The sequence below is a fragment of the Bombina bombina genome, unplaced genomic scaffold, assembly GCF_027579735.1.
Source record: "Bombina bombina isolate aBomBom1 unplaced genomic scaffold, aBomBom1.pri scaffold_1274, whole genome shotgun sequence".
In the NCBI taxonomy this organism is placed as follows: Eukaryota; Metazoa; Chordata; class Amphibia; order Anura; family Bombinatoridae; genus Bombina; species Bombina bombina.
The window spans coordinates 47501-62500 of NW_026510831.1; the positions used below are offsets into that span (position 1 = coordinate 47501).

The following is a 15000-nucleotide window of genomic DNA, read 5'->3' on the forward strand; positions in this document are numbered from 1 at the left end:
AGGGATTATCTATCTTTTAAAACAATAAAAATTCTGGTGTAGACTGTCCCTTAAGCCTTCAGAAGTCAGCAGTGTGCATTTCAAGTACTGAGAAATAAAAAAATCCTCAATTTTCAGAGCTAAAGTACACGAAAAAGGGGGCAAAATAAACAATGAAAGTACATTGCAAAATTGTTTCATTACTGGTAACTAAACATTTTATATAAACCTTCTCAATGCGTTATGTTAAGTCTCTCTGTTGGGGGTGTCTTCTTGTAGATATGTTAATTGTCTTAATTTTTTTTTTCTATTTTATATTAGAGATTCTTCTTATATAAAGTTTCATAGCCCTTGAGATATAACATATGCTTGCCCTTTTATAGATATGTAATATCCCTTTAAATTGTATTTGTAGACATCCACTCACTAACTTTCACTCGCCACTGTTAAATTTCCACTCCCAATGGCTAGTGGAAATTTTAAGCCCAGCTTTCACTATAATAAAGGACAGGTTGTTTTGTTTAGTTTGTAAAAAAAAGGAAGTAAAAACAAACTTGTTCTCCCCCCCCCCCCATTGTAATTTGAGTATTTCCTTTCCTGAATTTTTTTTATTTAACATTATTTAACTAAATTATTACTTTTTTGTGAATTAAGTAACCCAAAACCTAAATATTGTATAAGGAACATAACCTTTATGTTAAAATACTTTAATGTGGCAGTGCCAGTGGTGTGAGGTATGATAGAGTTGTGGAAGGTTTCTATGCCATTGTGATCACAGGGAGATGAATTTGCTGGCCCACATTTGTAATATGAACAATCATTATCAAATAATGTGTCAATCCCATATCTAGAAAGGGGCATTTGCATTAGATTAGCATGGACCCATCCCTTGAAAGAAAACTATGTTGACTTGAGAATTGTTAGTAACATGAATGATTAACCCCTTAATGACCAAGGACGTACGCCACACGTCCTCAAAAAAAATACAGTTAATGACCGAGGACGTGTGGTGTACGTCCTTGGTCTGGAAAGCAGCTGGAAGCGATCCTGCTCGCTTCCAGCTGCTTTCCGGTTATTGCAGTGATGCCTCGATGTCGAGGCATCCTGCAATAACCCCCCTTGGCCATCCGATGCAGAGAGAGCCACTCTGTGGCCCTCTCTGCACCGGACATCGGTGGCCGGTATCGTTGGTGGGTGGGAGCAAGTCTGGGAGGCGGGTGGGCGGCCATCGATGCGCCGATTGGAGTGGAGGGGGGCGGGATCGGGGCGGGACTGCGCATGGGAGCGCGCGCGTGCACGGGGGGCGGCGGGCGGGCGCGTGCACGGGGCGGGAGCGGGAGGGAACCGCTACACTACAGAAAAATAATTGTAAAAAAAGTAAAAAATAAAAAGTTTATAAGCTGTAAATAAACAGCTAAGGGATCTGGAAGGGGTGGGGGTTGATCTTGGGGGGGGAAGCTACACTACAGAAAAGGGCATTTTTTTTTTAAAAAAAAAGGCACATTTTTTTACTGAACTGGGTACTGGCAGCTGTCTGCCAGTACCCAAGATGGCGCCCATTAAGGCAGAGGGGGAGGGTTAGAGAGCTGTTTGGTGGGGGATCAGTGAGGCTGGGAGCTAAGGGGGGATCCTACACAGCAGCATATGTAAATATGCTAAAAAAAACACAAAAAAAGCCCAAATATAGCTTTTATTTTAGTACTGGCAGAGTTTCTGCCAGTACTTAAGATGGCGGGGACACTTGTGGGGTGGGGGAGGGAAGAGAGCTGTTTGGGAGGGATCAGGGGGTCTCATGTTTCAGGTGGGAGGCTGAGCTCTACACTAAAGCTAAAATTAACCCTGCAAGCTCCCTACAAGCTACATAATTAACCCCTTCACTGCTAGCCATAATACACGTGTGAAATGCAGCGGCATTTGGCGGCCTTCTAATTACCAAAAAGCAACGCCAAAGCCATATATGTCTGCTATTTATGAACAAAGGGGCAGTGTTAATTTTGACGGCAAATTTCAATTTAGTCTTAGTTTTAGTCTTTTGACTAAAATGCCATTTTAGTTTTAGTCGTATTTTAGTCATCTGAATTGTTTTAGTTTTAGTCTAGTTTTAGTCGACTGAATTTTCAGTAGATTTTAGTCGACTAAATCCCAGTAGATTTTAGTCAACTAAAATCTAAGGGGTTTAGTTAAAGTGTAATGCGTTATTTAAGCATTTCTCTATCATTTGCAAACTGATTACATACTCCAGGAGTAAACATAATACCTGTTAATATTTATGGTATTGAGGTTTAAACATGCAATATAGACACAGATTTAGCCGTTGTGATATGTAACATCTTTATTAAACTTACAATTAAATAAAACCAAGTTTCATAAAAAAAACAGAAGTGCAACTTTAAAATATAAAAAAAAACCTGTAAACTGTATTGGCTAAATTGAACATATTACCCAATATAAAACCTTTAACAGTTCTCTGTTAATAATTAAAACAAGTATCAAGTAACTCAACACAACAAAATGTTTCTGCAGCTAGCACAGGCACAGCATAACTTAAACCCATATTCATGGGTTATGCTTAGTTCTATAGGAAGAATCAATTGATTGTTCACAGATTCGATATTAGCACTGCTCTAGAACTTCCAAACTCATTATATACTCCTGGAGTAAAGGTTTATTAACCTGTTTTTATTTATGGTATTAAGGTTTGAACATGCAAAACAGATTTAACAGATTTAACTGTTGTGGTATATAACATCTTTATTTATCTTAAAATTTAATAAAATTAAGTTTCGTAAATTTTACAAAAGAGCAGTAATTAGATATGGATTGATTATAACAACTTGCATAAAATGTTTTTGTCAGCAAATTTTGATTTAGTTTTAGTCATAGTCTTTTGACTAAAATGTCATTTTGATTTAGTTTTAGTCATAGTCTTTTGACTAAAATGTCATTTTAGTTTTAGTCGTATTTTAGTCATCAGAATTTCTTTAGTTTTATAGTCATTTTAGTCTAGTTTTAGTCGACGAAATTAACACTGCAAAGGGGATCCCTGAGAAGCATTTACAACCATTTATGCCATAATTGCACAAGCTGTTTGTAAATGATTTCAGTGAGAAACCTAAAATTGTGTAAATTTAACGTTTTTTTTAATTTGATCGCATTTGGCAGTGAAATGGTGGCGTGAAATATACCAAAATTGGCCTAGATCAATACTTGGGGGTTGTCTACTACACTACACTAAAGCTAAAATTATCCCTAAAAGCTCCCTACATGCTCCATAATTAACCCCTTCACTGCTGGGCATAATACACGTGTAGTGCGCAGTGGCATTTAGCAGCCTTCTAATTACTAAAAAGCAACGCCAAAGTCATATATGTCTGCTATTTCTGAACAAAGGGGATCCCAGAGAAGTATTTACAACATTTAAGCCATAATTGCACAAGATGTTTGTAAATAACTTCAGTGAGAAACCAAAGGTTTGTGAAAAAATTAGTAAAAAAGTGAACGATTTTTTTTATTTAATCGCATTTGGCGGTGAAATGGTGGCATGAAATATACCAAAATGGGCCTAGATCAATACTTTGGGTTGTCTACTAAAAAAAAATATATACATGTCAATGGATATTCAGAGATTCCTGAAAGATATCAGTGTCCCAATGTAACTATCGCAAATTTTTTAAAAAAAGTGGTTTGGAAATAGCAAAGTGCTACTTGTATTTATGGCCCTATAACTTGCACAAAAAGCAAAGAACATGTAAACAATGGGTATTTCTAAACTCAGAACAAAATTATAAGCTATTTAGCATGGTGTTTTTTGGTGGTTGTAGATGTGTAACAGATTTTGGGGGTCATAGTTAGAAAAAGTGTGTTTTTTTTCCATTTTTTCCTCATATTTTATAAATTTTTTATAGTACATTATAAGATATGATGAAAATAATGGTATCTTTAGAAAGTCCATTTAATTGCGAGATAAAACTGTATATACTGTGTGTGGGTACAGTAAATGAGTAAGAGGAAAATTACAGCTAAACACAAACACCGCAGAAATGTAAAAATAGCCCTGGTCCTAAACTGACAGAAAATGGAAAAGTGCTGTGGTCATTAAGGGGATAATCAACTGTCAACAGAGAGAACTCACCTTTCTATAGCCTATTGCAAATAGGGACACTTTATTACCCTTAGAGTGCATTGCTTCTATGGACTCAGGATGTATCCTGACTGTGTAGCACTGCAGCCACTGACCAGTTAGGGGGCACTCCCCAACCGGTAGCCCAGAACGAAGAAAGACCGAGGCCCCTGGTGAAAGTCTATGAGCTGGGGTACTGGGAAACAGAGCAAAGTACAGCAAAAAGGGTGGGTCCAACAGCCCCCTGGTGTAGAGGAGTATTTATCTGTTGATCGCAGTATCGGTGTGGTGAGACAGGCCGCGGATTTTCTGTACCTCAGGCCCCGGTGCCCCCTGCTCTCAGGCCCGGAGATGCCATTACTTTTTCTTGAGCGTTTCCCATGGCCCAGCCTGCGGACTTACACGATACTGAGCGGCCTCTTGTTGGGCCTGAGTTTACTTAGCGCCTACAGGACGCTAAACGGAGAACTCGGCGATACTAATCCGGGAGAAGCGGCAGAATCTGGGGATAGATTTTCAGAAGAGGTGGAGGACTGGGCCGTGGAGCTGGGCCAGTACCTGGTATCTGACAGTTTGGGGGTGTGGGTGAGTATGATCTTGTTCATTTAATACACACACATTCCTGTACACTTAATTGCAGATATCCGTGAGAAAGTTACATGCATTACTATACACACATGACCAACTTATAAACGGATTGTAAACTATTTGGTTCACAAAGACCCACTTCAGTCAGTGCTGTTATCATCGTATGTTACTGTTCCTTATGACAGCCAGTCATGTCATCTGACGCCAGTGACAGGTGAATGTGCAGAGGAACCTAATCACCCCTCTGGGATTTCTTGTTTCACTACATTAGAGGATAGTTGCATAAACTAATTTTGCACTCAGTTATATAGGGAATTCTCACGCCATATAACGTTCAGATCACTATCGGAATATTGATTTCTCACAGAATATTGTAACTGTAGCATTGCTGATGCTGAAATATATAAGCAACGTCTTAAAGTGACTTTACTTGACTACCCACCCATTAATTTCACAGGAGCCAGTGGTGCAAGCTTCAAAATGTGTTGCAGCACACTATGCAATTTGGGACCTGCCTTAATTAAAAGGACAGTCTACACTAGAATCTCTATTGTTTTAAAAGAGAGTGATCCCTTTATTACCTATTCCCCCAGTTTTGCATAACTAATTCTGTTATATTATTATACTTCTACCTCTGTGATACCTTGTATCTAAGCATCTTCTGATCACATGACTTTTTATTTATTATCGGACTTGCATTTTAACCCTTTCGTGTCAGGGCTAATGTGCCTACATCGGAACAACTGTTCCGATGTAGTCAAATTGAAACCACCCGTTCGTGCACACGATCGCGATATTTCAATTATTGGATCGCGTCTGGGGGGCGTCCTTACAAACCCTAGGAACGCCCTCCAGACCGCGATCAAATCCTGAAAGCACATGAAGGCTTCAGGACAGCCGTTAGCTATGACGTTCTAATTCCGTCATAACGGCCTTTAAAAGCCCAGTGTAATTATGAGGGATATAGAACGGCATAACGGCTTTTAAAAGGTTAACCAATTAGTGCTGTGTTGTGCCTAACTTATAACTTCCGGCGTCATTCCCAACCTATGTTGTCTATATGGCTCATATGAACTAGCACTCCCCCTGTTGTGAAAAGCCAAATAAAAAAAAACAGGTGAAAGAGGTAGCCTTCAGGGCTTAGAAATTATCATATGAGCCTACCCTAGATTTAGCTTTCAACTAAGAATACCAAGAGAACAAAGCACATTTGATGATAAAAGTAAATTGGAAGTTGTTTACAATTACAATGTCCTATCTGAATAATGAAAGTTTTATAATTTTGATTAGACTGTTCTTTTATACCACTACCTGTGTTGGAAATGAGTGACACTTTATATATGATTTTGTTAATGTGTGAAATCTTTGACAGAAGTAATATCTATACAGCCAGAGACCAATAGTTTCAAAATCAAAATGAACGGCTTTAGCTTAACTCTTTTATTTAAATAGTATTATTTTATATTGCTTGATATAAAATTTTAAAGTTTACTGTCCCTTTAGAGGGAATGCATTTTAGAAAATGAGGAACATTTAGGAAGCAGGAATACTTGAGAAGGGGAATACACAGAGGACCCCTAAAAATAAACCAAATCTAAGTAAGGGATGAATCTGGAGTAGCGTTAGTTTGAAATATTCATGATCACTGAGCTTCCTCACTTGTCCTGAGAAAGGACCCGGGCAGTTTTAAAACTTCTAATCAAACTCTACATTCATTATAAGTTATCACTTTTACTCACATTTTCTCCAAATGAGCCAAGTCACCCCTCTGTGAATTGTCCTAAAAAAATGTGACCCTCTGCAGATTTTTACAGAGGCCTAACTACCCCATAAGGACTACTTGGTTCATAGTGTGGAAATTTAATTTCTGGTCTACCTACGTAACTTCATAGACACATGCAACTGCACGTAACCTCTAAATATGGGGGCAAAATGACCCCTCTTTCAAAAGAAAAAGCCATAGAAATATTGGTCACCTGATATGATGGTTTGCTTATGGAACATAATTTGTGGTGGAGGGGTATCCCCTGTGCTGTACGCCCAAAATGCATAAAGCATCAGACCTCTTATTTGAAAGCCAAAAATTCTCTACTTTCAAATGAATGTCCTGTTTTTGTCCACCAACCAAGTGATAGGCTTAGCAATGACGTATACCTCCATAATTGGTCTTATTTTGAGGCTCGGATGGCTCTAAGAAGCCAATATCACCCCAATGCTCATAAAAAAATTTCCCATAAAAACCCTCATTTAAAAAGGAGAGTGCCACCATTCAAATAATGGTTTTATATCATGATTACTGTCAGGAGGTTATCATCTGGCAGCGGTCCCCACCCATCATTTTGTTATTATGACAGATCATTATTTTTCTAAACTAATAAAACATGCAGCTATCAATTAAATGGATTGACTGTAAAATTTAGAAGCCATTGATATTCTTTATAGTTTGACAGTATTTTAGGTGTCCTTTTTAAATTAAATGTTATTATGCTATGTAAGTGCGGATAGGGTTAGGAAGCATGCATGCATTAGTAAAGGAAAAAGAAAATGGTCTAACATATTCAAGCAATACTTATTACCACTGTAATTGAATATAAACATATAGTTATAGTCATTTCAAGAGCATTACTGGGATCTAGCTGAAGATATCTTTCTGCCCAATGGTCAGAAGGCATATGAGTGTAATTATTAATCGCCAACTAGCTCCCAGCTCTGCATTGCTGCTCCTGAGACGATCTAGGTATGCTTTTCATCAAACGATACCAAGAGAACAAAGTAAAAGTAATAACAATAATAGAAGTAAAACTGAAAACTCCTTAAAACCTCCATGCTCTTTCTAAATTATGAACATTTAGTTTTTGTCTTTCTTGTCCCTTTTGAATTTTTGTAAGATTAAAGTTTTGGCTATTTATCTGTAGCTGATATCTTTATGGGTAGATATTTTATTTCTTATAATAAAAAAGAAAATATTGGTGGGGCGGAGCCAACACTGCCAACATGGACGGTCGCTAACGCATGGAGCTCTGATCATTAGCAAACTGAAGAGACCAACTACTACTTTAATATTTTGCTAACAACCATTACTACAGCCTCTCTAGTTGCTCCTAGCCTGCTACGAAAACTATTTTGCAGCTCCTCAGAGCCAATCTATCCCCCACCATAACTTATAAGATCTAGAGTCATAGGCGCAGAGTTTTGCGGCCCTGTATGAATATCAATTATGGAGGAAAACATACGCCAGCACTGAGGTCCTTATTTAAATACTTAGATGCTAAGTTGGACTATTATCTTTGAAGAGCCTTTCTGCAGCATGTAGCGGTGAGGTTAGTGTCTCTACAGCCTGGCCTACCGAAGAGATGTTAACTCCATTAGTAGGGGTGGCCAAAAATGGAACACCTCCAGACTACCCCTGAGCCACGAGGGGAGATTCTCTCACTCCCGGAGGTGACTGAGCTCATTGAAAGCTCAGCCAGAGGCAGGAAGCGGAAACATCCCCTTCAATTAGTGAGGCATAGTGATCCGGGGACTCTGCACATCAGTTATATTTGCCTGGTTCCCTCTCACTAGCCTATGGCCTGGATCAGCCCTTAGCTCCTGCGTACTACAGAGGTCTGAAATCTCACAACACTCCTCACGTTTTTGGGCACCATCGCAGCACAACTTACCAAGGCTCTCTTGACTGTACATGCGACTTGGCCTTGCTCGTTTTGTTGCCTGCTGGAACTCGGTCAATGTATATGCTGCTACTGAGGGCTTTGAGGTCTCCGGGTCACCGTGCAGTTCAGGATTTGGATCCGTCAGGGTATTGGCGTAGATCAGTGGTGTTTGACTATGATGGTATGAGAACGATCTTGAGCTGGACCGACACACTTTTTACCCTAACTTCTTTTGCTCATACTACTCTTCACGGACATGCGTGGGACATATGCGCTAACAGTAACATACCTGCTGTCATTCTTAGAGCTTAACTCTTTTGTATAACTGCTTAGTGTACCGCATGGACTCTGCCATATACCTATCTTGTTGAGACTCTGAAAGCCGGAAGAGTGCAGCCCTCTCAGCTTAATATGTAATTACACTAAAATATAAGATTTAGAAGAGGTATAGTGTAATGTGTATACATCTGTCTATAGCATAACATATTTTTCCAAGATTAAGTAGACTGAGAGAATTGTATATATCAGACGCAGACCATTTATCACGATTGCTAGGGAACACATAATCTACTATCCACCCCCTTCTCTGGGTTTCCAAGTTGGTATATAGCTGCATCTCTCTCCCTCCTATGTTCTAAATGTTTACATATACTAATGTCATATTTTTTCACTAAGCATGTGTGTTATATGTAGGTTTCTAATTTAACCTGGAGTTATTATACTATATTAAGTATGTGGGGCTGTAGCTATTATTCACTGTCCCCACTCATATAATCTCAGGTAGTAATTTAACCTGAAGCCTTTTTCCATTTCCCCTTTGTACTGTGGGAAATGATATGTGACCTGCAATGCTTCTTTACGTATATTAATACTATTGTAAGATTCCAAAATTGAATTCCATGCTGACTTAGTATTCATTATGGTTCTCCCCCAAGATAGAGTTTAATCTGCTTTGTTTTGTTTGTTTTTGCAGGTTCACCTTCATTTTATATTTAAAGTGGTTATGTAGACCCCATAAATATGTAAGAGTAAAACAACTAGCATATTTACCCCAATTTTAGTTAATATCTTAGGATCAAGTCATAGTCTTTTTGTAAAGTTGCACATGGATGATACTGAGTTTTCTTTATGACTCCTCTGCACATATAGGGGACACTCCCCTGTAGTACTATTAATGTATATTTACACTTACTAGATCCGTTTCTATACAGTGGATGAAGGATTAGTTTCTAATATACAAGCATTGTTCAAGCTAGATCTACCGGTGAACTTCATTACACTTTACATTAGATATACAGGTTTGCCTTCTTTTGATGTGTTAAAACACCTTGTTTGTGGTTAAAGGGACATGAAACCAACAGTTTTCTTTCATGATTTAGAAAGAACGTGCAATTTTAAAAAACTTTCTAATTTACTTCTATTATCTAATTTGCGTCATTGTCTAGATATACTTTGCTGAAAAGCATATCTAGATAGGCCTCAGTAGCTGCTGATTGGTTGCTGCACATAGGTGCCTTGTGTGATTGTTTCACCCATGTGCATTGCTGTTGCTTCAGCACAGGATATCTAAGAATGATGCAAATTAGATAATAGAAGTAAATTGGAATGCTGTTTAAAATTGTATTCTCTACTTAAATCATGAAGAACATTTTTGGGTTTAGTGTCCCTTTAAGCTCTTTAGACCCTACAACTTCCTATGCATTATGGAAACTTGTGTAACATATGGTAAATTAAAAGTCTAAATATATGTTTGCGGCTAATTATAATGTATCTATGCCTAATACAACCAGTCCTCTTAAGGTTAAAATTTAGAGAAACTCTTACACACTGTTATTCTATTGAAATTAGCACTTTATTTACTATTGTTATAGGTATCTCATAGGCTACTATAGCTACCTACAGGCTAATGATATGTTTTCGCGTGTATACTATATCTATATATGACTGATTTTCTCTTATCACTATTTTCTACTATTACTTGATATAATAACTGATACTTCTTCTAACAGAGACCCCTTATAGATTCTAGTCTGGATTAATTATTCCTTCCTGCCACCTTTATTCCGCTAAACTAGAATTAATAATGTTCACATTACTGTCCCTCCCCTCCAATATATATATTTATACACTGTATATCTCATGTATTTCATATTTTACCTAAGTCCCAAATCTCCCTTTTAATTGCAGGTTTCTTAACCCTCTTTAAGTAATAAAAAATGTACACCCAACAATAAATGCCCTGTGGGAATACCCCCATTATTTGATGCTAAGTAGATCACATCTATAGAGCTCAAATTCTAATCTATACAAACTTTATAAAGAGTACTTCCTTCTAGATGATATACTATTAGTTATACCTAGGTTTGTTTTTAGCCTGCACTAGCCATATAGGCACAGGCACTCACCCCATCTTATTGTATGTTATATATTAACCTGTTTACTATTAAGGTATGTGTTTTTTTTGCGTGTTTCTCTGCATTTTATATTTAGTATGGTCCATATCGACCCTTTAGATATTTAAGGGCAAAACATGCCACAATCCACCTTAATCATTGTTATATTTGTTATATTTAAGTTATAGCTTCCTGTAAGCCTGTACGTGAGCGATACATAGCTTCCTAAGTGTTTAGGTTTGAGTAACCTTTAAATACTATTATTGTTAAGCTTGCTAGTGTTATCATATACTATTGATATAGTTATTTTATTAGCTATTATACCTTGCAATGATTATGCTATATATCGCACAGATGCTATTTAAGACCGCTATTTTATCTTAATTTATGCTATAACAGCTATCTCTTGGTTATGCCTCACGCCATCTCCCTCTATTTTAAAACAAATGTTTTAACATAACTATTTTTCCCCTCTAAGTTTAGTAGCTAACATAAGCTATACTTATTTTCGCTAAATAGATTATATATCCCATGTGATTTATATTAAAATATGCCCCGGATTTCCCTTTATATTTTCGTATATATCCCTTCCAAGTAGCATCAAACTTGTATGAACAGCATAAACCCCTTGATGACCATATTTTCTTTTCTGTACCCATACATCACAACCTGCTAAATATAATATGGCCCATACTGACATTTTGCCCTGCAACTAATTATCTGATAGCAACTTTAGAGACTTCCCCACATGCCTTATGACATTTTTCTATATGGCTCCGCCCCTCCACCTTTTCTCCCATTTTAAATAGCGGCGCTTGCCCGCTGAAATCCCCCCCCCCCATACAATATATCCATTCTCTTTTTGAAGCTCATAAAGAGCTACCCATCTGACTATCAGTTATCTCTTACATTCCTAGACCATCTGGCCTAAAAATGGGCCCCTTACTAGTCAGTCTCTTATGCTATTTTAATGTAAATCGAGGTTTCATCAGCCCTACCTACTGTTTATTTTATAATTGTTGAAATATTTGGCTCAATTCTATTTGAATTTTACTTTTTTTTTTCTTACAGAACCATTACAGAACCATGTCTTAATATACTTCACAATTGCAATGCCCTCTTATTATTTAAAAATAAAATAAAAACATTCTACATATTGTTGCATTAACTTTATACCCCCACGACCTCCATCATTTGAAAGAGCATTGCCTTCTAAATGCTGTGTCATGGGGTTTCTGCTTTCTAAGACTTAAAGGAGCTTGAGTAGCTTACGTACTAACCCACACCCAGCTCTCTTATAGGGATATTAAAACACTATATACCATGCTAGATAGAATGATGCCTTCAAAGAAAAGATTAGTCCATGACTACATGTAGATGTAAAAGTTTCATTAGTTTAAAAAGTGACAAATAAGTGTAAAGTTTAGTGTCTATAAAACACTGGGAGCTGCCATGTTGTAACTTGTGTTACCTTCTCTGCTGTGGCCAATTAGGGACTGTTAGAAATAGGTCACTAGAGTGTGCAGCCAATGGTTGTGTGGAATATAACAGTGCTCTGCACTTCCATTTCTAACAGGAACTGAAAAGCTCACAATTTCAGAATGGAATTACAGGCAAAGAGGAGAAAAATAAATAATGAAAGTATATTGCAGAGTTGTTTTATTATATACAATTTATCATTTTATATTACCATCTCAAATTGTTTAATGTCCCTTTAAGTCCTATGGAGCTGCCTTTTCACTTTCTGGTTTCCAGGGCTTGGTGATGTCACCGGCATCCCCGGATTCCCCCAACAGACCACCACGGAAGGCCATGATGAGCTCTGGAAATGTCTCTTCTTCCGAATGACAACACGTGGTTGTTATCCGCATTTAAATGCTTGTGTGGATGACAACCACGTGTCGTCACAAACGTTTAAAGGGGTATTCTAATCAAATCCTTTCTGTCGTAATTACCATGATACAGCCGTATCGTCTGTGTACGTCCCCACACATGCTTATTGCACCTATCAGCCAATGAGCATTAGGAGTAAGGACCTTTCATTGCGCATTAGTAGGAAGTACACATCTTATACTGCTGTAATACTTTCAGTTTATATTTAAACACCTTTTACTTTACCAATTTTTGAAGCCAAACATTTTTCAACATGGCTAGACATTGCTCTTTATAAAGCAGATCATACAGATGTCATTTTTATGCGTACAAATTCACTTTAAGGTCTCTTCATTGTTAAATGAAGAGCATTATGTCTGTTTTGGTAGCACATGGACATCATTATGTCTTGACCCACTATTTGCCAGCAATTCTGAAAGTGCAGCTGTAATTGCCTTGAAATGAATTAGGCAAAAAAGATTACAGTAAGGATAAACAATAATTGAAGGGAAAAGCTTTAGTATACAACTTACATAGCAGATTTCCCTCAGATAGTTGCAGGAATAAAGCTACTTGTGTGCTCCCCTTGGTTTTCTGGAGGGACGGGAACTTACTGGAGTGAAATAGATGAAGGCTCCACAGTGTATATATGACAAAGCAGAGCCAGCACACAGAACTTATTATTATCATGTGTTTGCAAACAACTTTGATAGAGTATGTTAATGTTTATAATCTGGAGCCCAGATTATGCTTCATGCTTTTGTTTTAATAGTCTGGTTGTGAGTGCACACGGTATCCAGGCCAATAAGACCAGAGCAGTTCACCAGGATCCGACTGTAAAATTATATAAGCAAAGTTTGGAAAGCTTAAACCCCCCCCCCCACGCACACACAATATCCATGATACTCTTTTTCTTCCCTATACCCAGGCCATTATTAGCCAATCGGTCTCCTCACCTCTTGTTTTAACAACCAGCATGCTAACATGACACTTGCATATGCTGTTCTTTTGCAGACAAAGCTTTAAATATCAGCAGGTTTCTCCCCATTGTTGCTAGGGTTCACACATAATTGCATTACAGTTTTCTTCACCTGTGTGTAGGCGCCTTGCATATAAGCTGCTGTGTGTGCAGGAGCTGCTTGTGACTGCAGCAGCTTCTGTGTGTGCAACATGACAACTGTAGGTTTTAGGGCCCTGGGAACAGAAAAAGCTGCTCACAATCACAAGTGAGAAGGAAGGATAAGCTTAAAACTAAATAAGGAAGGAAGGTGAGTTATCTTTCAACAAATGGGATCTGACAACATAGAGAGTATTGTGACTGATGAGTCTGTGTACAGCTATAAAAAGGTGAAACATTGTCTGTGCGTGAAGCTAGTGAAAAATGATTGCCACTTGAATTGATTACTGTTTGCTAACTTAAAGGGACACTCAGGTCAAATTAAACTTTAATGATTCAGATAGAGCAGCAATTATAAACAACTTTCCAATTTACATCCATTAAAAAAATGTGCAAAGTCTTTTTATATTTACACTCTTTGAGTCACCAGCTCCTACTGAGCATGTGTAAGAATTCACAGAATATACGTATATGCATTTGTGATTGGCTGATGGCTGTCACATGGTACAGGGGGAGTGGAAATGTACATACATACATTTAAAATTTGTTAGAAAAAAAATCTAATACTTATTTGAAGTTCAGACTAAGTGCTAGTGCATTCTCTTTTTATCATGCATTTGTTGATTTGGCAAATCTGCTGTATTGACTGGTCCTTTAAGTTATAATATGGAGCCATGATGGATCCCAACGAAGTGAGTCTGAAATCACTGGGATCGTTATCCAGCTTGGGAGTATAAGATTCATGGTCTCAGGCCACTGCTTGGAATAAACAAACAAACTCCCAGGTTCCCTTGTTCCATACTCATCAGCGTTATCCTAAGTACACAAACCTACAAATAGTAGTGACATTCAGCTCAGTGACAAACCTGTATACCAGAGTAACTAGACTCCCTCTGTTTACTAGTTCTTCAGGTAAGAGAGGTTTCTATTAGATGCAGTATACACACATGGCATTACAAATCAGAAATCCTGACACTAAGGGCTAGTACCTATGGAGAACTATAATGCTCATATTTGTAGGAGAACTTTGCTTTCTACAAAGGCGCAAAAACCATGCTAAATTGGTAACTGGGCATACTGCCAAGGCGGACTCTAGGAAATGCAACTAATAGTAGCAAAAGTAACCTTTTTTGAGCGCACTGGTGCACCTTGGCAAACAAAGTGAGAAGAATGTATAGTCAAACTTTTCCCAATTTTAGGCACACATATTATTAATAAATCAGATGATTCAGTCGTATGCAGATTTATCTGTGCACTTTTCGGAGAATTGCTGTGATA

General features: G+C 37.8%; 1 protein-coding gene across 1 annotated transcript in view; it reads left to right on the forward strand.

Annotated features, from left to right (window-relative positions):
- Positions 1-4397: 4397 nt before the first annotated feature.
- The window catches only part of LOC128643479 (E3 ubiquitin-protein ligase AMFR-like), a gene marked incomplete at its 3' end in the record, with an annotated part of 14317 nt that continues 3714 nt past the window's right edge, over positions 4398-15000 (forward strand). Inside the window, 1 exon segment of the mRNA XM_053696325.1 lies at positions 4398-4684. Coding sequence (XP_053552300.1) covers positions 4451-4684 — 234 coding nt within the window.